Genomic DNA, 25,368 nt, shown 5'->3' with positions numbered 1-25,368 from the left:
GGCAGAAAGAACACATATGCAGAACAACACAACCATGGAAACCAACCCAGGACACACACGCAGCCTGGGAATGGAAGAAGGCAACACAGCAAGGACTGAAGACTGTGCCCAGGAAAGGAGGTTGTAAGAACCCAACCAGAAAAGCAGAGAGCAGCAGAGTTCAGCATTTAAAGGTTTAAATGAGTTTAAACCAGCACCAAGGAGGGACTAGACTGAGTGGAACTGGCATCAAACAGACAACTAGCAGTGCAATTCTCAGGAAGTACACATAAAATTTTGCTCACAGATCCTAGACCATGATAAATCCCTGTTTTCTATCCCCTCCAACACACCTGCTTACTGAGGTCCCCAACATTCAAGCAGCTTTGGCCTTCCACTCAGTACTCACTGACAGTATTTCCAATGCCATTACTAAGCAAAGCATCAAAGATTCAGTTCCTGCAATTCCTATCATTCCTACAACAATTTTAAAAAACACACAACAGAGATTTTTTTTTTTTAAAAAAGAAAGCTAAGAATTGAATTATTATCAGTAAACAAAGAGGTGTAAACTGGAAATAAAAAAGAATCCTGTCTTTTTGGAAGCTGAGCGTTATTTGTGATTGAATAAATAGGGCATGTAATAGGCACTCTGCCTATTACTCCAAATTCATCTTGTCTGTATTCTCATGTTTGCTGTTCTCACCTGCAGTAACTGGCCTGGATGCAGAGAACCCAGGAATGGGGAAGTGTGACAATAAACAGTCTCTCCGTATTTGCAGTCTGGAGCTCCTGGATCTTTGCCAGGTTTCTGCAAGGTGCAATGAAGGTGCAGTCAGGACTCAGAGAGTGAGAGGGGCAGAGGAAAAAAAAAAAAATCACTGTCCAGCAGCGAGATCTGCATACTCACCCTTTTGTAGTAATTTTTAATCTTTGTTGCCATGCCGACCTGCATCATCAGAGGGGCGTTTTCCTCGCTGTACTCAGCCAGGATGAGATCCCCATCCTTGCCAGTGAGGTCCTGCGGCGTGCGCATGAAGAACATCTCACCTCCCCCGGAGGCCTGGCGCTCCTGCTCCCTCATCTGGGACAGGGACAGGGCAGGGGCAGGGCAACAGCACATCCAGCGGATCTGCCGTGCCCAGGGAGCCCCGGGAGATATTAGGGAGACAAAAATAACTGTACCTTGGCTTTCTTCTTGATGTGCTTCAGCAGAGGCTGCACAGCGTGGGGCCCTGGCTGGGACAAGGCACCGAAGGAGTATTTCTTCAGGGGAGGCCGATGGAACTGTCGGAGCTTCATGGGACCCATGTGGGTGGGAAAGAACGGCTGGCGAAGCTCCACTGCTGGGATGGAGTGCTAACACGGGAACAGAATCTGGGTTAGGGGTGACATGCATCATCTCAAAACCAAGATCATCCTCCCACCCTGTTAAACCTCACCTAACAGAACCCAGCAACACCTTCAGGTATTGTAGCAGTAACACGAGTGCACTGAAATTCAATTCTCATACATGTTGCCTTTTGACAGAAAATGTTTAGTCTCATATATTTTCCATATATACTTTCTTTGTGTACAGAGGTGACTTTAATTCTGCTATTTCAACCGGCACCCAATGAGAAGATCTTTTTATTAACTAGGAACTAAATGTAAAGTCATTATCCCTATCAGAGAAGTTCATTTGGAATTACATACAGTTTTCCCATTACAGAAGATGCTGGAGTCAGATGAATTTCTAGAAGAAGTCACTGAATACCACAATGAAGAAAGAAAAAAAAAATTCACCTCTTCCCCTAGGGCCAGCAAGCAGTAATTCAAACTCACCAGAATCTAAATTATTTTTGTAATATCCAAATTAAAACACACACCAGTAGCAGAAGTACAGCTTCACCTCTTGATTATCTGCACCCCTTTCCCCCCTCCCACTATTGCTTCAGAAAGAGTACTACACAAAGAGACACCAAACAAAAGCATGGAGAGTAAGAAACAGCAAAATCCAGCACCTAAACCTCACTTTGATGGGGCAAACAAGAAAAATTAGTTCAAACTCCTAATTTTAATTGAACAACATTAAAAATATGACTCATGAACACTTAACTGACCTGCTGTAATCTAAATTCTGTTTTTCCACAAATCTTAAATCATAATCTCAGTTAGAAACCTCCTACTCCAAGTGAACATCCCTGTGACTACCTGAATGATGTTGCCTCCAAAGGTTCCTCGAAGTCCCTGCTGTTTGGGGTAATAAAACTCATCATTGGAGAGGTTCCAGGGATCCTTCACCTCTGGCTGAGACATATTCTAATTCGATTTTAAACACAGAGAAAGAGGTGTCAGAAAAAACCCAAACCAAAATGACTCCTTCCTCATCATTCCCAGCCTACAAGATGCTAAAGCTCACGCTGACCTGCTGTGGTTCTTCCTTGATCACACCTGTTTTTCCCAACAGGATTCGACTCTTCTTTAGAGAAGATTCTTTCTTGTTTTCCTTGGATGGAGAGTTCAAAGTCATTTCTTCCTTTTCATCAGGAATTTCTAAAAACACAAACAATTTCACTTGTAGGGCACTTGTTTCCTTCTTTTTGCACCTCAGCCTCCTACTGTGCTGCCCCTTGATCCAGATATTTCAACCTTTTTTGTTCAGTTCCTGGGGTGACTGCCCTCTTTCTACACTCCTCCCCCTTTTCCTCCATGCAGGTTAATATGAAATAAGCTCAAGAAACACAGAAAAGCTCCATGCTTATATCTCTGCCTTACCACCTTCAGTAGTGAGTAGATTTGAGTGGGATGAGGGTGACTGTGGGGATTGCCTGGGGTATCCACTGCTCAACACAAAGTTACTAATTGTCTAACTCATGAAAGAACAAGAAAAAGAGCATCTGTGCTGCCAAAGGAGTTCTCAAAAGTTGAGAGTCAAGGTGACAAGAGTGCCAGTAATTTCCCAACTACATGTATTAATAATCCTTTTCTTCCCCACATACATACAACACAAGAGTGAGTCTGAATCCAAAAAAAATATGGACCTGAACCCAAAAGGGATTCTTGAAAAATTCCAGGAAAGCAGTATGAATTTCAAAAGGTAGCAATTTGTGAAGCGTGGATCCTCCAAGTAAGATTTTCACACGAGAAGCAGAACCTGGTGACAGGGGCTTGGTAAATGCTATTATCAATTCTGTGCACAGATCACTCTGTGCAAAATAACTGTGGGGTCATTTTGTTACTATTTATACAAACATCTGCAATTCTGTGGTGTATTCCAGTCTTGGAAAGAAAGTACTGTGAGTCTGCTTGTCTTGACTTTAACACTGATTTTCAGGGTCGTTGGCTAGTACCAAAACATTCCAATCAACACAAATTCAGATTCTTAGAACTAACCCCTTTTCCTGAGGAAGAAAATGCAATCCAGGCTATTTAAAATGTAGCAATATCCTTATTCAGGGATTCATTCAAATTTCAAATCAAATCACACATTCAAATCAAACTCAGTGGCAGCTTGCAGCAGCAAAAAAAAAGTGATGAGTGGTATTACACAATGCCATTGCTCCCATGTGCCATTAGTGTAGTCTGAAAGAGGCTTAAGGAATCTGCTTCTTCAGGCTCTGAACACAAGCAATGATGAGAATGGCATGGGCTAGTCTGTGGTTTACTTCTTTACCAACATGCATGCCAGCAAAATTAAGACAGTCACTTCTAAAACACATCAAGAGTCAGATGAACTAAGTTAAATTTAAGTTTCAGGGCATTAATTTTTGCTTTCTTGCTAGTGCCTTTAACTTGGAAGCTGGAAGCATACAGCATATCATTAAAAGTTATTAGTGTTGCTGCCTCCCACTTAAGCCTTTGATTACTTGCAAATTACCTTCAAAAGCCAGAGCAAAGAAAGGCCATAAGTATTGCCCCAGTCCATTTACTTCCACTACAGTGTGATTATAAACCCTTGGTTTCCACTTCCCCTCGTCTTTTCCCATTTGGGTCAAATTTCTGGATGCCACAAACCTACCTAGAATTATGTTTTCATCATTTGGATCAAGTGTTAAGACGGGGGGATCCAAGTAGGTTTCCATTGCCTGATCATCCCAGATGATATTGTCCTCCCAACGACCATACACCAACTCTTCATTGTCAATTGGGAAAATAGAGTACCAGGGCTTGTCTTCATCCAGGGAAACTGCAACAATCATAAGGTAGAACCCTTGAGAGTTTTACACACAGTCTTGGCAGGGCACTGTTTCAGAGCCCATCCCCACATCTTATTCCCTCAACCTTCCCCATCTTTCAGGGCTTTCTGAGGCAGGACCTCAAAAAGGCAAAAGCAAACACATCTTGGAAGCAAAGAGGAAGCAGAGCCCCAAGTCTGAGCTTTACCAACACCTGAAACACAATCTCCAAAAATGAAATAAGGTCTCTAGAAATTTTAGAGCAAACAAATCTTTCTACCACAGAAACAAGTCACATGCAGCTATTCATGGGCAAAGATTGATATCCTCATTACCTTGCTGTTCAGGGGCCTTTTCTTTGCACTTTGCTATGCCCAGGACTCCTGCTACACTGGGTTTCTGTGCTAGTGGAATTGGTGAATTGAGCAAAGAGCCACTGCGGTTCAAACCTAGGGAAAAGGAAAACAAAAGTAAGGTTAGCTTGAGTGGGAGGCTCAGGTATTCCACACGGAGAGAAGAAAGCCAGAGTTGGTATGGGTTGGGGTTTTCTTAACAGAAGGTGCCTACTCTGGTTTTGGAAAGAAACTGAGAGTCTCAGAATTCTGAGCAGAGCTGTGATTTTGCCAAAAAGCATTCCCTGACAGGAAGAATTATGTTCTGCATTTGAGACATGGAACTGCCCATGTACAATTGTACTGCCTGCTGTAAAATTTGTACCAGACCACTGATTACCTTGCTGGGCATTGTATGCAGTGGCATTTCTAGTCATGCTCGATGGCAGCCAGCCTGCCAAACTGGCACGCTGTGTCTTAGTCCCCTTGTGCTTGACATCCTCTCCATTCCAGATGACATCATCCTCCCACTGGAGCTGTGTCACCATAAGGAAGTGCTCATCAGCTAGCAGGTCATCCTTCTCCTTCGCTGACTCTGCATCCTGGAAGAAAACAATAATTGCTGGAAGACCCGAATTGCCTTCATCCTTTCAAACTAAAGCAGGAAAATTCAAAGTCTCATTTTGCATGGTGCACAACTGTCCACCAGCCCATCACCAAACTCTCACTGTGCAGGAATCCCCACATACACCCCCACAGTTCCCCTCTCACCCCCTCATCTGTGTGTCCTTTAACCTCCTGCTCGCTCTTCTCTTTCAGCTTGAAACCATAATCAAAGCCACTGCCATCTTCAGGGATGCCCAGCATGTCATACCAGAGCTGTGCTGGGCCATAACGCCACTCTGCCACCTTGGGCTTTGTGTCTGTCACTTTGTCTATGTCACCAGTCGACTGGGAAAACTTGGACTCCACAGGTGCCATCATGGTAATCTGGAGCACAGCAAAGGGGGGAATGGTTACACGGATGCTCTATCTAAGTGTCAGTAAGAGGCTTCTTCCTTCCAAGTTTCCCAGCTTTATCCTCGTAGAAGAAAAGCATTTCTAAGAAGTTCTTTGCCATACTTACTATCTGCCTTAAGAATGTTCTGCAATTAGACTTCCAAGAACACAGAGATTTCTTCTTGACACAAAGAGGATAAGCTCTCCTATCGATCCTGTACCACGGATGCAGCCTTCTCAGTAAGGAGCAATCACCTGAAGCCACTGACTAGTGTTTGGAGAAGAGTTGCTGCACAGCTGGAATACAAGCCAACTCTGTTCTCCAGTTTTGTTTTGAGGGAAAAGCTCTTTACAAGCCACTGTCCAATCCACCACTACCCCCAGCACTAGCTGGTGACCCTCTCTAAGTCTCAGATATCCCACCTCATCATCTGAAAGGCACTGCTCAGGAGGGGGAGGAGCAGCAAACTCATACTCCCAGGGAGATTTTCCTTCCACTCCACTCTCAACCACAACTTCACCCTCCTGTATCTGCACTTCTTGTGCCAACTCCCGATGCTTCTTCTTGCGTTTCCTCCGGGCGCTCCTCCAGACCGACGGGACGTTCTTTCCGGGGCCAAAGAGACGCAGGAAACGCAGCACCTAAATCAGGAAAAAACAAGGGAATTAGAGGGAAATTAAAAAAAGACACTGTCTGCCTTGCCCTCCCCTGAAAAAGAGTAATGAAAGAGAACACTCTGAAATTCAGAAGCTTGGCCTGTACTACAATCCCAGTTCCCAATGCAACCAACGGTCTCTTGGTTGCACTTGGGAAAAAAAAAAAGTTTCTGATCTGTTTGATGGAACCTTCATTTTCAAATGGATTTATTCTTAATTTCAAATGCAAAGAAACTTAGAGAGAAGAAAGACTGCCTTTACATATTGGTCATGTGGTTAGATACCACCTGGAAATAATTGATTTTCATTTTGAACAACCCACAATCTTCAGAAAGACAGATGGAGGTTGAACAAGAGTTGATAAAATTATTAGCAAGAGAGACAAGCTAAAAGAGAGTTATATAAATTAGAGATTTCTTAAGAAAACAGATAAATAATAGAGTCCAGAAATAATACCCTTATTTTTATTTCATAATATATCACAATGTAGTTCCCCTATACTGCATTCCTCCAAAACCTGCACTAATGACAATGATAAACTTCCTCTTGTGTTCCTTCTGTGGTTATGATTGTTGGTTTTAAAGCACTTACAAGTTTTTTACTTTAAACTCTTGTAAAGAGGAAAAGCATTATTCTGTAATTCTCATTTAGGAAACAGGAATTAGAACCAAAGACTTTTACAGAGTCATCCTATTGATATTCCCTGTTTATCTGTTACACTGATCCCCAAAGGAAATAATGTTTATATGACCACTCCACCCATCTCTGCCTACATCCATGTTATCCTTCTTCCCAAAACTCCCCCAGATTAATTCTGAACCCTTTGTCCAGTGTCAATGACCTTTCACAAAGAGCAAAGGTCTCAGACATAATTAAGCTGTTATCAGTTTAATGAAACACAAAAGTCTGCCTCTGCATGTACTACTTTAAGGGGTTTTCTCAAGAAAAACAATGCTACATTAGCATGCACATCAACCCACCCTCACAGCAAAATCTACAGGGTTTTAGGCTTTGCCAGCTCTCATGCTCATTAATTAATTAGGAAAAGTGCTCAGCATTAACTGCTTGCACTGATTTCTGCACCCACTGGGCAAGTTCAGCACTGAGGCAGTCTGTGACATTACAGGTTGAGCATCAGAGAAATGAACACAACTGCTACAAAATATAACAACACAGGAAACATCAAGTTTGCAAAAGCCAAGAGAAGGGAAACTTCTGTGCTGGAGCCTCACCTGACATTTAATTATGCAAATTGTTCAGCTCCTCACACAAGGACACACGTAGAACCAAGTTATCCTTGGTCACAACCATCTGTTTGACAGCTATAAGCTCATCTTTATACACCTTCTCCTCCTACCTTTCCTCTCCTCTTCACAGCTTTAAAACTTTCAAAATAATTATTGAAATACGTTGACTACATTTTCTATTTGTGAGCACTTAGGAAAGTCTTGTAATGAATATGCTTTCTGCAAAACCCAAGCATTCTTTCAGCCAACTTGCTATTGAGCTGATTTCTGATTTATACTCCGAGAAGTTTTGAGGGAAAAATTAAATAAATGATACAGATCACAAAATGCTTCAGGAAAAGCACATCAAGTTCAGGAGAGAAGCAGCAAATAATTGCCAGAAAAGCCAGAAAGCAGACAGATTAGCACTGGTTTTTAATCATCTGGCAAAATATCAAATCAATGGGCCTGTGGCCTTACAGAACAGCAAAACATTCACGCCCTGATTTTACAGGATGCTTTTTAAGAGGTTCCTGCAAATGGCAGGAAAAGTATTAAATATTAAGCAATCTGGAAGCAACAGCACACAGAAACTAAAGGAAGTATTGAGTGAGCAAGAATATGTGATGACTTAGTACATACCCTTAGTACTGTACAATTCATATTTAGAGGGCTTACATGACACACATCTCTTCCACGTATCTCTTACAATACCTTGCCTGGTCGAAATTCTGGGAAGAGCTCTGTAACACTTGGCAACTGTTTGGTAGCATCTCGCTGCATGATTCCTGCAAGAGGAAGTGTGAGTTTGCCTTCCTTGGATTCTGCCTGCCTGGCTTCTTGAGGTCCCATCTCTGACTCAGAATCAGAGCTGCTGCTGAAATCCACCTTGTCGGAGGCAGCAGAGGAAGGAGCAATGATGGAGGGCAAAATGATACCGTCTCCATCTTCAGATACTACAATAGAACAAGCACCTTATAAACAAACAGGTCTCCTCCCTCTCCCCTAGCATAACCCCATAATGCCACATCTACTGTTTATACCAACTTATGCAAAAGTTAAGCCTTTGCAGACGTTATCAGTACCATTCTGGTTTAACCTTTCATTTTATCCTAAGCGTTCCAGGTGCATTTCCCAGCCACAACTGAGAGGATGAGATAAAAAAGCAGTTTCATGGTCAATATTGGTATTTCAACAACACAAAACTTCACCTTACATTTCAGGCAACCCTGTAACATCACACCTCAGGACAAACACTCACCTTCAGGCGCAGTCTGCAGACGGGGCTGGGATGACGTGTGGTCCCTGCTGCAGAACGAGCTGCTGCACAGCAGCCTTTGCCTCCTTCAGACACTCACATTGCTAAAGAGAAGAAGAAAGTCCTCACTCACCAGTGGCAGCTGCATCCTTTTCATCTTCTTTTTTTCCAGGTACTGGAGGTGGTGGGGGCGGTGGCATCAGCTTGGAATCAATATCTTCACAGTCAGCATCGTAATCGTCCTCATCTTCATCTAATCAGGGAGGAGACAGGACTACTTATTAAGCAGATAATAAAAGGAAAACAGGCACCCTTTCCACTTATGGTATCTCAAACCTGTCCCAACCTGATGGCAAGGACACCATTCTTATCTTGCAACTAGATGCAAAACTCTTACCAGTTCAGCTTCCTGCACAAGCTCATTTGCAAGATGAAAGTTTAAGAAAGAGTGAGAAGGAGGGAAAAAGATAAACTGACATAAAGATGACTGAAGCACTTAAAATGTATGTATAAATATTGTGCTATCGCCTCCTTTTGTTCACACTCTGCAGAGCAAATAAAGCTACTACACAAGAAAAATGTGGTCAAAAAGTCCCAATCACCTTTGTGTCCCACCAACCACAATATGTCACCAGAAAGATTAAGGGTAAGGCAGCTTTAAGGAATATGCAAAGATTTAGTTTTTGCACCAAGGGAAAAGCTGCATGTTTCTCAAAGTCTGTTCCAGGCTAGATAGAGATACCTGGGACCAACAAAAGAACCAAAGTGCCTTCTGCAGAAAGTCAACTCAGGAAAAAAAAAAAAAAAAGAAGAGTAAAGCAGGAGAAAGAAATTGAGGTGACTCTCTTAGGAAGCAGGACCATATTTCTATCTTTGAGTAGCTCCAAGAGGCACTAGACCTCCTGCACAAACATAAGAACACAGGTTAAAGAAATATGAGCAGATATTAGGTATTCTCTGCAGGAGGTAATAGCTCCTAGAGGTAGAGCTGTCATGCTGATCCCCTCTTCACCTGGCCTTCGAGCTGGCTGCAGGCTGCCCATCGCCTGCTTGTACCGGCGGCTCTCATCCTCTGCAACCTCAGTGATGTCTGAGTAATCAACAGCATCTTCTGTGCTCTTGACCCAGCCTAGGGAGAAGAGAAACCTCGTCACACAAACCTCCACCCTAATATATGTTACTAACTGCAGACTTCACTAAGTACATACGAATCCTTTCCTCTGCTTCCTTTACTTAGAGGAACGAAAAAATTCAGTTTCCCATCCGAGTACCTTTCCCCTCGTTCTGACCAAAACTCCCATAGCTTTGAACTTCTCCTAAGGATTGGGAAGCAGACAACCTTAGCACAAGGAAAACCCATCACTCAGTGAAACTGCTCAGCATGTCAGAAGTTAAAAAAGAGACATTATATCACTGTATTAAACAGGTTTCTCTAATACAGGGGCAAACACAGACTTACTTGTGAAGGAGGAGAGACAAGTAAAAAACTTACAAAAATTAAAGAAAACAAGTGTAAAATTGATCAGGAGATACTGTAGCATTCAGTCTGGCAAGCAGAAGAAGGCAAGGGCTTCGACAGAGGCCCTCTGACCAGGTAACACCATGATATTCCCTGCAGACCCTGATGAGCCGGGTGCATTTTCTTCTTTCCAGCAAGAGCTCTGACCCTGCAGTCCCTCTGTTCTTTAACCCCAGGTACCCCAGTGCCAAACCTTCCTCATCCAGGTGTGCTCCCTCGCTCTCCGGGCTCTCCTCCTCGCTGGCTGTGATCTCAGTGATCAGGTTGCCCAGTCCCAGCACGCCCAGCCCAGCCAAGTGCTTCTTGGATTCCTGGGGAGACCAGAGCTGGGAGGCTCCAGCAGCCAAGGCCGGGCCAGCCCCGTGATCGCCAGCTGGGTCCAGTCCCGGAGCCCACCCCAAACACCACAGGACACTCTGGGATACCCCGAGCACCCCAGTACAGCCTGGGCACCCTGAGTCATCCTGGTACATCCCAGATCACTCCAAGCACCCTGGCATACCCAGATATACCCTGAACACCCAACTACAGCCTGAGCACCCCAGTACATACCAGGTCACCCCAAACATCCCAGTACATCCTGGGTTACCCCAGGCACCCCAGAACACCCTGGGTCACTCCAGTTCATCTCAGTGCACCTTGAGCACCCCAGGTCTCCCCGGTACAACCCAGTTCACCCCAGTACATCCCAGGTCATCCCGAGCACCCCAGAACACCCTCGGTCACCCCTGTTCATTCCAATACACCCCAGGTCATCCCAGTACACCCCGGTGCACCACAAGATCCCCAGTACACCACAGGTCACCCCAGTACATCCCAGGTCACCTCGAGCACCCCAGTACACCCCAAGTCATCCCTGTACATCCCAGCTCACCCTAGTACATTCCAGGTCACCCTTGACACCCCAGTACACCTTGGGTCACCCCATTTCACCCTGGTACATTCCGGGTCGCTGTGCTACCTCCTGGTGCACCCTGAGCACCCCGGTACACCCCAAGTACCCCAGTACATCCCAGGTCACCTCAAGCACCCCAGTACACCCCGGGTCACCTCAATACATCTCAGGTCACCTCGAGCACCCCGGGTCACCCCAGTTTATCCTGGTACATTCCGGGTCACTCTGCTACCTCCTGGTGCACCCCGAGCACCTCGGTACACCCCAAGTACCCCAGTACGTCCCAGTTCACTCCAGTACATCCCAGGGCACCCCGAGCAACCCAGGACACCCCGGGTCATCCCGATACATCCCAGGGCACCCCGAGCACCCCAGTAACACTCCAAGTACCCCAGTACATCCCAGGGCACCCCAGTACACCCCGGGTCATCCCGGTACATCCCAGGACACCCCGAGCACCCCAGTAACACCCCAAGTACCCCAGTACATCCCAGGGCACCCTAGCACACCCCGGGTCATCCCAGTACATCCCAGGGCACCCCGAGCACCCCAGTAACACCCCAAGTACCCCAGTACATCCCAGGGCACCCTAGCACACCCCGGGTCATCCCGGTACATCCCAGGGCACCCCGACCACCCCAGTAACACTCCAAGTACCCCAGTACGTCCCAGTTCACTCCAGTACATCCCAGGGCACCCCAGTAACACTCCAAATACCCAAGTACATCCCAGGGCACCCCAGCACACCCCGGGTCATCCCGGTACATCCCAGGGCACCCCGAGCACCCCGGCACATCCTAGGGCACGCCGGCTGACGCCCGTCCCCCCGCAGCGACACGGCCCTACCTTGTCGAGGACACTGTCCCCCTCCAGCTGCCCCGCCTCGTTGATGTTGCCGAAGAGGAACCCGGCCAGGGAGAAGGGTTCAGCGCGGCCGCCGTCCCCATCCTCCTCGCTCTCCGAGTCCGACATCGCGGCTCCGACCCGGACACGGAAGCGGGGCCTGGATCGGGATCGGGGCCGGCCCCGCCCTGGGAACGGCCCCGCCCGCAGCGCCCCCGCGCGGCCCCGCCCGCACCGCGCAGGGAACCGCGGGCGCTCCGCCCTTCCCAAAAGTTCCTTCGTTCATGGCCTTTTGGGAACCGGCTTTCCGCAGGAAAACAGCTGCCTTTTAGCACAGGTGCGGTACGGAACGGCAGGGCGAGTCAATGCGACAAGCCAGGGAGGTGGGGGGAAAAGGTTTATTGCAATGTATAATTTAAAAGTGAAGAGGGGGAGGAAAAAAAAAACAACTTTAAAACTGTTAGATGTGATACAAGTTATTTTATCGTACAAAATCAAGTCGCCAGTGTAGGTATCAGTGCCACACTTCAGAGTCTTGGGTGGTGGTGGGTGGTCCTTGTCACCCACTCCAGTGAGATCCATCCTCTTCTCCAGGTCAGCCCAAGCAGCACCAAGGTTTCTACAGAGTGAGGTTTAGCACTCGAGAACAAAGCATGGTGAGGCTCTTTGACTTTAAATTTCATAGAAATAGCTACAGCTGTAAACTGAAGAAAGCACTTCCACATCTAAGCACACCTCGTAACATCCTTTGGACACAGAATTCCTGAACTGCTCAGCTTCAGCTGTATTTAAAAAACAAACAAGTACTTCAGAAATCATTCACAAACTGAAAGATTAAAATCTGTCTCTTCACAGTGAGTCTTTCCTGTGAATTAAGACATACACACTGCATCTCTACTCAGTAACAAACTGAAGGATCTTGAACAGCTTGGGAAACCCACACAGCTTAACTGGATTTTCCGATCTCCCAAAACAAGACAAAATCCAGCCATGGGATGATGTGAAGTCTGTATTTGTCAACAGAAGAAAAATAAAACATGGGAGAAACAGAACTGATTGTAGACTGAAGCACTGGACTACTTACAATAAAATGCACCAAAAATTGTCGGGGGGGGGGAAAAAAGACAGGAAGATCAGAAGCGGAGAATGCCCACTGAATGGAGAAGTTCACTGGATTCCTGAGCTCCTGAAGCTCATCCTCAGGAAAAGAAGAGGCTGGAAGAAACCAGCTGTCAGCCAGGACTGTTACTCCTGGCAGGAAGTGACAGAAATACAAAGCATCTAAATAACCAGGTACTCCAAAGCCAGTAAAAACCTTTTGATGGTGTTCAAAGTTCAGTCTCTGCTCATTTTCATGACTACCATATTATTCCCCTCAGTACTGTTGTGCAATCCATTTACTAAGTAATCTAAATGGGCATAAAGTGTTCTGGCATAATGCAATCAATAATGCAACCGATTCAAATAAATTGATTAAGCAGTTGAATTTTATCTCGCCATACTCTTTTCCAGTTCACACCAGGATGGCTGTTTGTGAGCCTACAGAAACAGGGGGGCAAGGGTTGTGCAATAATACTTTCTCACAAGATTTCTTCTCCACAAAATTCTTGTAATCCAGTTAGGAACAACCACAAAAGACACAGAACTAAAAGATTTCAGTATGTAAAAAAGTAAAAACTTTTTAAAACAGTAGTAGCCTCAGTACAAAACTGCAAATATATGTAGCAAAAAAAAAAAAAAAAAGTAGACTTTTAATTTCAATAACAGGCACCTCTTAAGACTAGTTCAAACATGTCACAGACTTTTTTTAAAGTACATCTCTGAATAAAGCAAAGGTTAAGGGCTTGCACCAGGATAACTAGACAGTTGATTTAGGTCTGACCAGCATTAAAACAAACTGGCTTAAATAAATACATTTTAAACATGGTAAAGTCTATTTACTCAGTTACTGAAATTTACCTACAGAAAATAATCTTGAATTACAAGGCACAGAGTTAATTGCTGCCTGCAAGCCCAGCCCACACTAAAGGCCTACAGCTAAAGCAAAGGCAGAACGTGGTAAGTAGAGGTTATCTCACAGAATACTCTATACCCTCACAGCCTTCAGGGCACTGTGGCAGGAACCACATCTGGAACAGCACTTTCTCTACAAGTGCAAAAGATGCAAAGACACTCCAGGCAATGGCACTTGGTGAAGAAAAATATGCAGAGCCTGTAGGGCTTCTGCAAACATCCCACAGAACGGGGGTTTTGGTACTGCCTGCGCTCAGGCAACGTTTGGAACTCGGTGTTGGTTCACTAACCACAGGTACCAGTATTTGGATTAACTGCAATTTATAATCAATGGCTAAAGCAGTACCAGAGTGAGCATATGTCAGATAAACAAGAACTGCAGTTAGCGTCAGCATCAGCTACACCAGCTGAAGAAAGGCACATCCTCTTCAAAGAGTGGAATTAGGGCGCAAATAAAAACATTTCTATCCACCTGGTATTTTTGCCAGCATCAGATAAAGCAAGCTGAAATTAACACAAGATCCCTAACAACCTTGTGGATGTATTTTCTGTTATCTTGCTAAAACGAGGCACTTTTTTTTCTGACCAGGGTATACACCAGTGCAGTTTTGCATGTGTGGGAATCACAAGAAAGCAAGTTCTGAATGACCAATTGAGGCTGCAGCCAGACAAAGACAGCACTGTCAACTTCAGACAACAAAGCCCAGTCCAGCACCACTGGTTTCACACAAAGTATCTTTGAAGCATGCTGCTTTCATACCATCGAGCTGGAAGGTTAAGTCTAAGGAAGGTTTCATGCGCTCACTCCTCAGCTGGTCCCGGAACCACACATAAAGAACAGTGCACATCCTGAAAATAAAAGCCAGCTGCCACTTACTAGGGCTGCTGAAGAAAGTTAAAAAGTATGTAAATAGAACTTCAGTTAAAAAAGTTCATAAAAACTGAGCATCCAGTAGAGAGGAAAAAAAAAAAACTGCCCAGGTAATCCTATCCAGTGACTGGCTAACCATTACAGACTGAACTGAAAACAGGAAGAAACACGGGCTCCTGTAATCAGAACCTCCAAAATTTCTGTCAGTGTTCTCACAGAAAAAAACAACACAGGAATTTGCCATAAAAATCTCAGGTGGTGGCCCCAAGAACGTTAAAAAGTGAAGCAATTAATTCCCCAAGAGCTGCTATCAAGTCTCTGGGATTCATCAGAGAGATTACATTGAAAATCTCATTTTGAGAAGTGTCATCCCAAATATCTCAGTCATCTCGGGAAGGTAACTGTTAAAACTTTATTCTCAGGGTGCAATGTCTCTTTGGACAGTGAAATAAAATCTGTTTAGAAGCTTATGGAAGACTTGCATCTAAACTACTCTACCACTTCTCCAACTCAAAAATTATGAACATCACTCATTTGAGTGATTCATCATTTTTCTAAGTTCCTTACATTAGGAAAAATCAGCTCCTGCTTCTGTTAATGAAATCATTGCAGGTATTCCCTGGGTCTTGCTCATTGCATTAATCGTGCCTTACACTAACTCTTCATATAAATGATCACAGTTCATTATAAGGTGAATCTCAGTAATATTTCAGGCATTTTTGCAAGTAAACAAATTGTTTTCAAGCTTTAAATTGATAAAACAACCGGCCTTCTGTTTGTAAAACAAATTCAATCAGTAAATAAAGGATGGGAAAAGCAGCAGCTAGACTTAAAGCAGGGGTTATCAGAACTGGTGCTTTTCAGCAAACCTAGTAACTGATGGCTATCTAGTAAAGAAGTGGTATCAAAGGAGTCTCCTCTTTTATTTTCCTGCACTAAAATAAGGACAGAACCCAGGTGATCCCTGGAGAAGCTGCTGGAGACTGGAACTTTAGAAATAAAGTAGATATTTGACCTCTCTGTTGGAAAAAAAGACTGTTCTGTTTCAGTTTCCCTGAAGCAGTAAGACTGCAAGAATATTCATTGTATAACCGATTTCTGCTTAGAGCTGTTAGTGCAAGATGCAAATCTTCAATTTAACTCATTAGAAAGCCCTCCAAGATTCTAGTCAACAGCAACATCCATCACCCAAGGTGACTACAATAAGACACATTTTCTTGTGTTCTTCTTTGTCACAGGATACAGAACTGCACGGACAGCTTCAGCAAACACCTCCCGAACGCCCTCCTGATTCAACGCTGAGCACTCCAAATATTTGACTGCTCCAATTTGTTTAGCCAGTGAAGTCCCCTGCTGCGGGGTGGTGGGAGCCAAGCTCTGCTCTTTCAACTTTTTAACTGTTTCCAGGTCATTTCTCAAGTCTCTCTTCGTGCCCACTAGAAGAATGGGGACATTTGGACAGTGGTGAGAAACTTCAGGATGCCATTTGTGCCTCACATTTGCATAGGAAGAGGGGCTGCCAATGGAGAAGCAGATGATGAAGACGTTGGTTTGAGGGTAGGAGAGCGTGCGCAGGCGGTCGTATTCCTCCTGGCCTGCAGTGTCCCAGAGATTCAGGCTGACTGTCCGGCCATCCACGGTCATCTGGGCACTGTAGTTGTCAAACACAGTAGGGATGTACTCCTCTGGGAAGGCATTGGTGGTGTAGCTGATGAGGAGACAAGTTTTTCCCACAGCGCCGTCTCCGACGACCACGCACTTTATAGTCTGCATCCTTCACCCAGAAACAAAGTCCTGCACAAAGCAAGAAAAGGAGTTAGGAAAAGCACACTCAACGATGGCCATTTTAAAGATAAGCTTTAGCAAGTGTTTTTAATATAGCTAACAATTTCTTATCACAGCTTGACACACATTCAGTGTCTCGAGCCATTCTAAAGAGCTCCCGGGGCTAGGAAGACAATAGTGAAATGGAGATGCAAAGAGTTGAGAGCTAAGTGACAACTGGCTGCATTCCAACCATGTAAGTACAAATTAGCCAAATTCCCACAGTCTTGCCTTACTGCCAGACTGTTTCCCACAGGCAAAAGGACAAGCCCTTCGAGGCACCTGCAAGTGGAAAGGGATCGTGACCTCAGACCCAGTAACAAGATACTCTGTCCTTTGTAGGTTCACACATACACCTCTGTACACACACACTCTCCAAGATTCACACTTCTTGCCTACATGGTCCGTTGCCTGAACAGTTTACCACAAAGAAAGGTCCAAAAGTTATATACTAAACCAAGATATTCATTGCTGGGCTGCACTGCAACTGTTTACTATAATAATTCACTACACTCAGATCAATCAGACCTCAAGAAACTGCATTACTTAGAGGACACCGGATAAAAGGTTCAGAAAGTAGCACATTCAAGAAAAGCTGTTCTTTGAAATATAACTAGCCATAGTACCCAGATTAGACTACATAAAGAATTTTTCTAAAGAAGCCAAGAACAGATTACTCTCACTAATCAGTGACAGAACAAGCAGAACTTAATAGGCTTGAGCTACTTGGTGTCCTCTAAATAATGAGCATGAGAAAAGTATATGCTGTAAAAAATAGCCTTCCTAGGCAAACTGGGGAATTGTTACACAGGAGATACCTGACACTTTAAGGTTTCCCTTATCCCTTTCCTGCTATATGAAGATTAGGTTTGATAATCTAAGTGATATAGTCTGAAACACAATTAATTTTAAACTATATTTGAAAATAGCATGGAACTGCAAGCAGTCATTTGTTGTACGTTGGAGCTACCAGAGCCAGTCTGAACAAGAAGGAACTTGCCTCTGCCTTCTCACCCAAATGCCTTTGAGGGACCATCAGAATCCTCAACTTGCAACCAGCAGCAAATACACTGTTTCAAACGGAAGAAAATAGTGAGAAGCACTTTTTAGCAGGGCCTGTTACAGTAGGACAAGGGGTAATGGTTTAAACTAAGGAAAGGTTGATTTAGATTAGATATAAGGTAGAAGTTATTCACAGTGAGGGTGGTAAAACACTGACACAGGCTGCCCAGAGAAGCTATGGATGCCCCATCCGTGGAAACCTTCAAGGTCAGGCTGGATGGGGCTCTGAGCAACCTGATGTAGTTGAAGATGTCCCTGCTCATTGCAGGGAGTTGGACTAGATGGCCTATAAAGGTTCCTCCCAAACTAAACTATTCTGATTGCATATTCCAGAAGGATCTCAGCTCCAACACCATCAAAGAATAAAAGGGAATATAGGAAAATCAGCAAGTGAAGTAAGTCACTTATAACAGCCATGAAAACCCCTCCCTCCAACTTCCTCTTAAGACCATCCAAACAAATCAACAACTCATTATCATTCAAGTCTCAGCTTTGTCCTTTCAGACAAGTGCTTTTGAGCTTTGGCAGAAAAGCATACATATGAGTTTCTTCGTAGATCAAAAAAAATCAGTCGTCCCATTTCAGGGCTCCAGTCAAATGTAAAGAGAGATATGTATGGAACTGCATAAAGGTAACCAGTAAAATGAAGAACAGCATTGAGCAGCAAAAGCTGAGGGCAGGACTGAATATATTATTCTAGAACAGTTGCACCAAGAATGGAATTTAACAGAACTGGAGGGGAAAAAAGAAGAAAAAAAACAAAGGGGGGGAAATAAAAAAATAAAATAAAATTAAAAAAAAAAACAAAACAAAACAAAACAAAAAAAAAAAAAAACAAGGAAGGAAGTTGTGCCAAATTAAAACTTGCATTTTGCAAACCCCAAGGTTGAAGCCCATTTTAATATTAAATTACTTAAAACATTTTTGACATTATATTATTAATCGAGATTGAACACTGTTAATGGCAGCACACAACACAGTATTTCTGAACACAAAGGGCCTGAGTGCTACAAGCAAAAAGTGACACAAGAGCAGACGTACTTTAACGCTGTAACACTGTTCTACCTGATGATGCAACAGCGACTCCCTGTAGGGCAGATCAGAGTCTGCCTGGAGACGCTGCCACACTCCCTCCATCTGCCTCCGGGAGTTTCCAAACCCTGTTTCCCCTTCCCACCCCGGTAGCACAGCAGCACCTCCTCAGCTGTGATCACACACTGAAGAAGGTTGAGGAGTTGAACTACGTTATTAAACTGGATGAAACCACAACCAATTGTGAAGGTACAACCAAGCCAGTGGCAGCAGATGGTGGGAATGAATCACCACATGCTGCTGCTGCTGCTGCCCAAGTCCCTGGACTGCAGCACACAGAGCAGGTTATAAAGCTTACTCCTGCTCTACCATCAAACCACTGAAGTACCAGAACATGCTCTGCCAGAACCCTTAGTGGTGACCAACACCACTGCTCCCAGAGCAAAGGTTTTTTTCCCAAATGAATTATCTGTGCAACAGATGATTCATTTTGATCAGTCTGTAACAAGTGACATCACAGGGATGGCAGGACTAAGTCAGCTGGACACATGCAACAAAAAATTCAACTCTTGCAACAAGAGTCTCCTGAAGAACAAAAAAACACAAAGCCTTTGATACGCCCAACTCCTAGTTTCTAAAGTAAACAAGTTGCAAAGACTTGTAAACAGATCTCTCTTTAGAACACAAACCAAAAGCTCCCCCAAGTGCTTGCACCTCTTACATCTCCTAAGCACTTCTGTCCAGAGCTTTCCACAGGATGACAGGGTACCCCCAAACTGCATCTAGCCTGAACACAACAGGCACTGTCTGGAGGGTCATCACACCAGCACTGCCAGGCAGTACAGGCATTTTATGAACTGATAAACTACAAAGCTACAAGTACCCCAGACCACCAGCAGTTAACACAACCTGATTTAAAATGTCTCATGAAAGTGTGTTACCCAAAGATTATTTCGTTGGGGCTTTATTTAAGAGGCTATTAGAGGTTTCAATTTGGAAATTGGTAATAATGTAACAAAAAGGCCTGGAACATAAATGCTCTTTCACAGAACTAATACCTGGAATTACCCCACTAAGGCTGGGATTTTAGAAGAGCAGCATTTGCAGTAGGAAATAACTCCATGCAAACACGCCAAAGCATCAGGCAAAGTATTAACTACACAAACACAACTAAAGAGCTTGTAGGCTTTTAAGTGTATTTCTCTGAAAGGCTCCTTTAAAGTAGGTTGCTTTAGCTGAAAGGAATCACGTGTGGCATATGCAATACAGAAAAACAAACACATACCAGAACACACAATATTTGTACTGAAACACAAAACTTACATAAATCAATCAAAAAATAATGAGTAGAAAGAAGATACTACACTCCAGAAACCTGTATGTTGTGAGCAGGTGTAGTTTGGTAAAAGATTTACACATGGAAGACACAGATCTTTTTAATATAAGTCACAAACAAGAAAATTAATATTACCTCCCTCAGGCCTTTTCTATTAAATCCAGGTACTGCTTTCTTCAAAATATATGAAGTCTCAACTTAGTTTCTCTTGTAAACAATCTGTTTAGCAAGAAAACTCTCCCAAGACTGTAAAAATCTGGGGTTCAAATTTGCATGGCACCCTTCAAGCTGGCACTGCATGCTATCTAAATATAAATATATACTGAAAAAAAAACCCATCATCCAAAAACAAAATTACCAATAAACATTACCAAGAGCAGGAAAATTGGTTTAGGGTTTGTTTGGGGTTCTTTTGGTGACCTCCTAATGAATTTTTGGGGAAATTTTAGAAAGAAAAACTCCACATACAATAAGTAACAAGAACTGAAAAAGAGCAAAATACAGATTAACACGTCGATACATCAAAAAAAAAAATACTTAAGAATTTAGAAACAGAAAGCTGGGCACAAGCTTCAAAGCCAAGTTTAAAGGTTATGCAACAAGAGAAGCAAGTGAATGGAAAATCCAAAGTAGTGAGAGGTAATCCGTCTTCTTAGTCCTGTCAGAGAAAGTACTTTTATTACAGTTAAGGTTCTAGCAGCTACAGCAGAATGGGAATAATTTTCAAATTAAATAATAATTAATTCAAACAAACAAACAAACAAAAAAAACCCCAAATCACCCCACACAGAAGTGTTGTGCAAAAATATGCAGATGAGAGTTATTTCTATCTTGTCCATCAGTGCCTTTGAATTAGAAAACTGGCATTCCCTGTTTGGGTTAGTTTCCTTCTCAGAAGATGCTGCAAAGTCTGACTTCACTGCCTGCACACCTGGCACTTCCTCTGGAATGTGCAAGATTTCAACTGGCATGTCAAGACATCATCTGGAGAGCTGCTCCTGTTCCGACCTAATTAAGTCTTTTCTGGTATCATTAACGTGGACAGCTTGCTCTCCTAACACCCAGATGAACATTTGTTAGGGAAATTCACGATTTGGATCTCAATCCCACTCCCCCTCCCCACAAAGCCATCACAAGTGAAACCACAGAAAAACTTCACGTTGCATCACAATTTTTTTGTGGGAGAGAAAAAACTTCTCGATCTTCCCCTCAACACTTCTGAAGGAAAGTTCCCTGCCTGCTCAGAGAAGGGGGAATACAGTGACAGAAAACAGAGAGGAAACAGTAACCCAAGTTCTTCTGTAGCTTTCTAGATTTATGCTTTTTATACTTCCTGCACTTTTAAAAACTCTTGGCAGAGAAACTACTTCTTAGCAGGATTTGTCTCTGCCCTTGCTATGTTAACACCAAATGCCTCTTTGTTAGGTGGATTTTAGCTTTGATACTGCTCTTTGATAAACTCACTTTCACTGAGTTTGCCAGGTCTTCCCTATCTCTCTTTTCAGTTTGGATACAGCCCCGTTTTGGCCAAAACTGAGCCAAAAACGCACCAGGAGTTCAGCTGAAATCAGCTGTACTGATCCGTGTCACTCTGCTCAGCCACCACATTTGACCAAGCCCTCCCCTGGATCAGACATTTGCTCCTGCCTTACCAGGGGCAAGCAGAAGTTAGGAAAAATAAACGACTTAATTGCTTCTCTTTCAGCAACAAAAACTAGATCAGAGACGATTTGCTGTCCACCTGAAACATGAAGTCAGGCAGAAACTTTCAACAAAGAATTGGGTGGATAAGGCAGCTCCAAGTGTATCACACCACCCTCACCCACGCAAAGGAGTTAATTCACATGTGCAGCTTACCCACCAAGACTAAAAGGGAAGAAAAAGGGGCTCTCAGCAATTTAATCAAGACTCTGTTACTATTCCACAACAGCTCAGCTTACTCGCCATTGTTTTAGGCAAGTGCCAAAGGAATGGACAAGTGCCAGACTTTTAGAATGCATGCCAAGAAGGAGTAAAAAAAGTTAAATAGGAGACCTCATCCCTAATATCCTTCAGCAACGAATGACCCACTTGGACTCCCCAGCGCCTCTCAAAGTTTTCACACCGCTTTCTGTCCTGCCATTTACCTGCAAGAGAAACAAAACACTCAGCAACAACCTGAGTGGCAGCAGAGGGGGGAAAAAAATCAACAAGCCAAGGCAGATTTCAGCAGCACAGCGGGAACTGTGCACTCCACCACCCAAGCTCCACACGAACAACAGAATGGAGGAGGAGGAGGTTTATTTTCTGCAAAGCTCTCTGCCTGGAAATTCAGCTTCCAGGCACATGTCACTGATGCCTTACACCAGTGCAGTTCTCACTGGTTGTTCCTTCAGTGCCAGTGCTACAAAGCCCTTACACCTCTTGACGCAAAAAGTTGTTTCAAAGAAATAAAAGAAAGCACTCAAAACCTTTCAAATAATATTTTTAAAACCTCTACCCCTGTCAAATTAGGTTGAAAGTGGTTTATGGATTTAAAGATTATTTTTTTTTCCAGGGATGAAACACAGAGAAGCTTTACCACATAAGCCATGTTTCTTAGGGAACTACAGTGAAAACAAAGTGGTCTGCACAAGGTATTTGGGCACCTCAACAACACAAACCTCAGTGCAACAAGACCCTTACTACAGGCACTCATACTCCAAATTTTATAGGAGAGCAATAATATTAGTGACTAAATATCAAAGACCTTAAATTCTATGAATCTAAGATTATATTTAATGGATAATTAATATTTAAAAAGGGGTTTAGGTCATGAAACAGCTGCACAGTTGATGAAACAACACTGCAATAAGGTACAGCTGCACAGTCACAGGAACTAAAAACCAAGACTTCAGCAGGTATCTGAAATCCCCAGTGTAGGAATGTGACATGTATCCTGCCATAATCAAAAGCTGCAGAGTGTTAAACTTGATTTTCCTCCCGCCACCCAGAGAATCATGGATCCATCCAGGCAGGGACCCTTCACAGTTTATCTGAGCACAGGTGACCCTGACGAGCTCCAGTGGCAAGAACAGCAAAGGTGTCAGGACAGGAGCCAGGACTGCAGGGTTCTGTGCCCACATCCACTGCTCGTCTGCTGGGTGACATAAGCAACTTGCACAGGTCCTGGGGATCACAGTCAGTTCATCAAAAGTTAGTGACACAATGTCCTTCCTACCTTCTATAGATTCTGACACGGCCTCAGTCCTTACTGTGGGCTAAAACAAACAAACAGTACCTCAGGCATAAGGCTTTGTGAAGAGGTGTATTAAGCTCGTTGCAGGATGAATGATAAATCCAGTTTAAGCATCCTTGATTCCTATTTGAGGTGGAAAGAAAGAAAACTGTTAGTCTGTCTCCCTATCATGTTTTGTCACCTGGCATTTGCTGGCACTCTGGGTTGTAACAAAGCCACTGTTGTATCCAAAGGGCAATGTTACACCAGGAAAATCTAAGCTTCTTTCCTTGAGAAAAAAAAAAAGCCCCGACACACTTTTCATTGGGTTGAATTTCTTTGATTTCTCCTCCTCCACTCGAAACTTTCACTGGAGGGAGGGGTGTGTTAAAAAAGACACAAACAAAAAAATAAACAAACAAAACAAACAAAACCCAACAAAACCCACAAAAAACCAAACAAAACCAAACAAAACCCCAAACAAAAACAAAACACAAAACACACAAAACAAAACGGGGAAAAAAAACCAAACAAAATCAACCCAAAACAAACAAAAACGCAGTTGCTTAATCAATAACAGTTTTCAAAAGTGTCTTTAAAGAGTTTTGGTGTGATTAAGATCAGAGTTAACACATGCACTCATTGTGGTTATCATCATGGCTTGTGCACTACAATACTGCAATTTTTGCCAAGTCTCATTTGCATCATGTATTGCAGTTCTAAAATGTGAGCAAAAGTTAAGGAGTTTCTCAGCAGTCTGACGGATTTACACATTACAGGCACGTACAGCAAAGTAAAAAAATATTCCCTGTAAAGGCATGACACCAAATTGAGTGAAAACACTTTGGACTGCAAAAGAATCACAGCCTCACCACGTAAGCAAATCAAACTGCACATTCAATTTCCTCCTACTAATTGCAAACTGCATGTTTATTATTTTTCCAAGATCTCTGTAAAATGCCTCCACAGAAGAACATTCAAAAGCGTTTGTTTTTTTTTTAATGGAAATAGCGAGCTAAAATGCCAAATATGTCTCATAATCTTAAATTCCCTATAGGAAAATTGTTGTGCAGCTGAACAGCAGCAAACTGGCCTTAAACTGTGCCTTTGAGCGATGTACTTTACATCTCACACGGAAGAGAACGTGAGCTTTTGAAAATCAAAAAAATAAGCTTGGGGCGAAGAGCTTAATGATGCTGCAGAAGGAGTACTGCACTCCAGCACAGGACACATGTTGCAAGTATGGGGTACACATAAAGAACGCTTAAATTAAAGTACCTAAAGCTTTTTTCATAACTCAGATTATGATGGGAATCACAAGGGTTTATAAAGAGTAAACAGATACTGATTACTCACTGGTTCTTAAAAAAAAAAAAAAAGACCAAAAGGGACCAAAAAAAAAAAAAAAAAAAACCAGAAAGAGAGAAGTTCAGAACAAATAAAAAGCAGCATTGCTTCTTGGGGTTGGAGGTTAAGCAGGAATTCCTCGGTGCAGGTTGTTATAAAAACTGAAAGTTCATAGGACTTCAGAGGAGAACCATTAAGCTGATTAAGGCTGCTAAATGAGACAATACCTGTGACTCCTGACATCCTCCAAAATATTTCAGGTGGCTACTTTGCCCTGCTCTTCCCGAGACAGCAATTTGTTTTTAGAAGGTAGATCAAATACAACTCTTCTTATATCCCTCCCAGAAAAATCCACTCTCGGCAGTGAAAGAAGAGACCTTTCCGGAGGCAAACTCATCCCGTGCCAACTTTTTATGACACTCGCCGGGAGCAGAGGTCGCCTCAAGCCTGCGGCGGAGCTGCCGAGAGGGCTGAGCATCAGCCCGGCGCTGGAGCAGCGCGGCCCAACCTCCGCTCCCCGCGGAACGGGCAAAACCACCACCGGTCACGGGGCCGCTCCCCGGGAAACGGCACCGGAGGAGGGTTTGCTTAAAAACCCTTCCCCGGCTTCTCCGGGCCCCCCGACGAGCACATTCAGCGCCCGGCGGGCGGACGCGCATCTCACCTCCCCACACCCCCGGGGCACCACCAGGCCACGCGGCCGGGGCGCGATGCCCCCGGTGCTCCCGAGATCGCCCTTCCCGGCGGGGCAGGTGCCGCAATCCGCCTCCCTCCCCGGGCGAAGGGGACCCGCGGTGGCCCCGGGGCCGCCGCCCCGCGCTG

The 25,368-nt window shown here is 43.9% G+C and overlaps 2 protein-coding genes across 8 annotated transcripts in view; both read right to left on the bottom strand.

Annotated features, from left to right (window-relative positions):
- The window catches only part of TAF1 (TATA-box binding protein associated factor 1), a 42,766-nt gene extending 18,352 nt beyond the window's left edge, over positions 1–24,414 (bottom strand). For 2 of the 3 annotated variants that reach the window (XM_027663101.1, XM_027663099.1), the window contains exons 1-17: positions 24,411–24,414; positions 18,663–18,675; positions 11,869–11,999; positions 10,321–10,438; positions 9,621–9,737; positions 8,742–8,861; positions 8,065–8,306; positions 5,891–6,109; positions 5,240–5,458; positions 4,869–5,070; positions 4,472–4,585; positions 3,980–4,147; positions 2,387–2,514; positions 2,173–2,280; positions 1,165–1,338; positions 890–1,063; positions 686–790 (exon numbers count right to left, since the gene is read on the bottom strand). In XM_027663101.1, coding sequence (XP_027518902.1) covers positions 686–790; positions 890–1,063; positions 1,165–1,338; positions 2,173–2,280; positions 2,387–2,514; positions 3,980–4,147; positions 4,472–4,585; positions 4,869–5,070; positions 5,240–5,458; positions 5,891–6,109; positions 8,065–8,306; positions 8,742–8,861; positions 9,621–9,737; positions 10,321–10,438; positions 11,869–11,994 — 2,334 coding nt within the window. In that variant the 5' untranslated portion in view covers positions 11,995–11,999; positions 18,663–18,675; positions 24,411–24,414. Of the gene's footprint in view, positions 1–685; positions 791–889; positions 1,064–1,164; positions 1,339–2,172; positions 2,281–2,386; positions 2,515–3,979; positions 4,148–4,471; positions 4,586–4,868; positions 5,071–5,239; positions 5,459–5,890; positions 6,110–8,064; positions 8,307–8,741; positions 8,862–9,620; positions 9,738–10,320; positions 10,439–11,868; positions 12,000–18,662; positions 18,676–24,410 lie in introns of those variants that run through there. The other variant, XM_027663100.1, reaches the window with a different exon arrangement.
- On the bottom strand, positions 12,252–25,230 carry LOC113956463 (rho-related GTP-binding protein RhoG-like). 5 transcript variants are annotated; one of them, XR_003530860.1, is made up of 5 exons: positions 24,774–24,903; positions 23,263–23,343; positions 22,074–22,129; positions 14,639–16,543; positions 12,252–12,647 (listed from the first exon to the last, which is right to left on the bottom strand). XR_003530860.1 is itself a non-coding variant. In XM_027663103.1 (4 exons), the coding sequence occupies exon 4, from the start codon at positions 16,520–16,522 to the stop codon at positions 15,947–15,949; it is 576 nt and encodes a 191-aa protein (XP_027518904.1). In that variant the 5' UTR covers positions 16,523–16,543; positions 22,074–22,129; positions 23,263–23,343; positions 25,211–25,230; the 3' UTR covers positions 12,252–15,946. The 5 variants fall into 5 exon arrangements, 4 of the variants coding, with proteins under 4 accessions (XP_027518904.1, XP_027518905.1, XP_027518903.1 ...); XM_027663103.1 differs by lacking the exon at positions 24,774–24,903 and adding an exon at positions 25,211–25,230 and having other exon boundaries at positions 12,252–16,543; XM_027663104.1 differs by lacking the exon at positions 24,774–24,903 and adding an exon at positions 24,955–24,974 and having other exon boundaries at positions 12,252–16,543.
- Positions 25,231–25,368: the final 138 nt, after the last annotated feature.

This window comes from Corapipo altera, unplaced genomic scaffold (genome assembly GCF_003945725.1).
Source record: "Corapipo altera isolate COAL_440 unplaced genomic scaffold, ASM394572v1 107b, whole genome shotgun sequence".
Lineage (NCBI taxonomy): Eukaryota > Metazoa > Chordata > Aves > Passeriformes > Pipridae > Corapipo > Corapipo altera.
The sequence above is the reverse complement of the archived record's forward strand: the minus strand, read 5'-3'. Positions and strand labels throughout refer to the sequence as shown.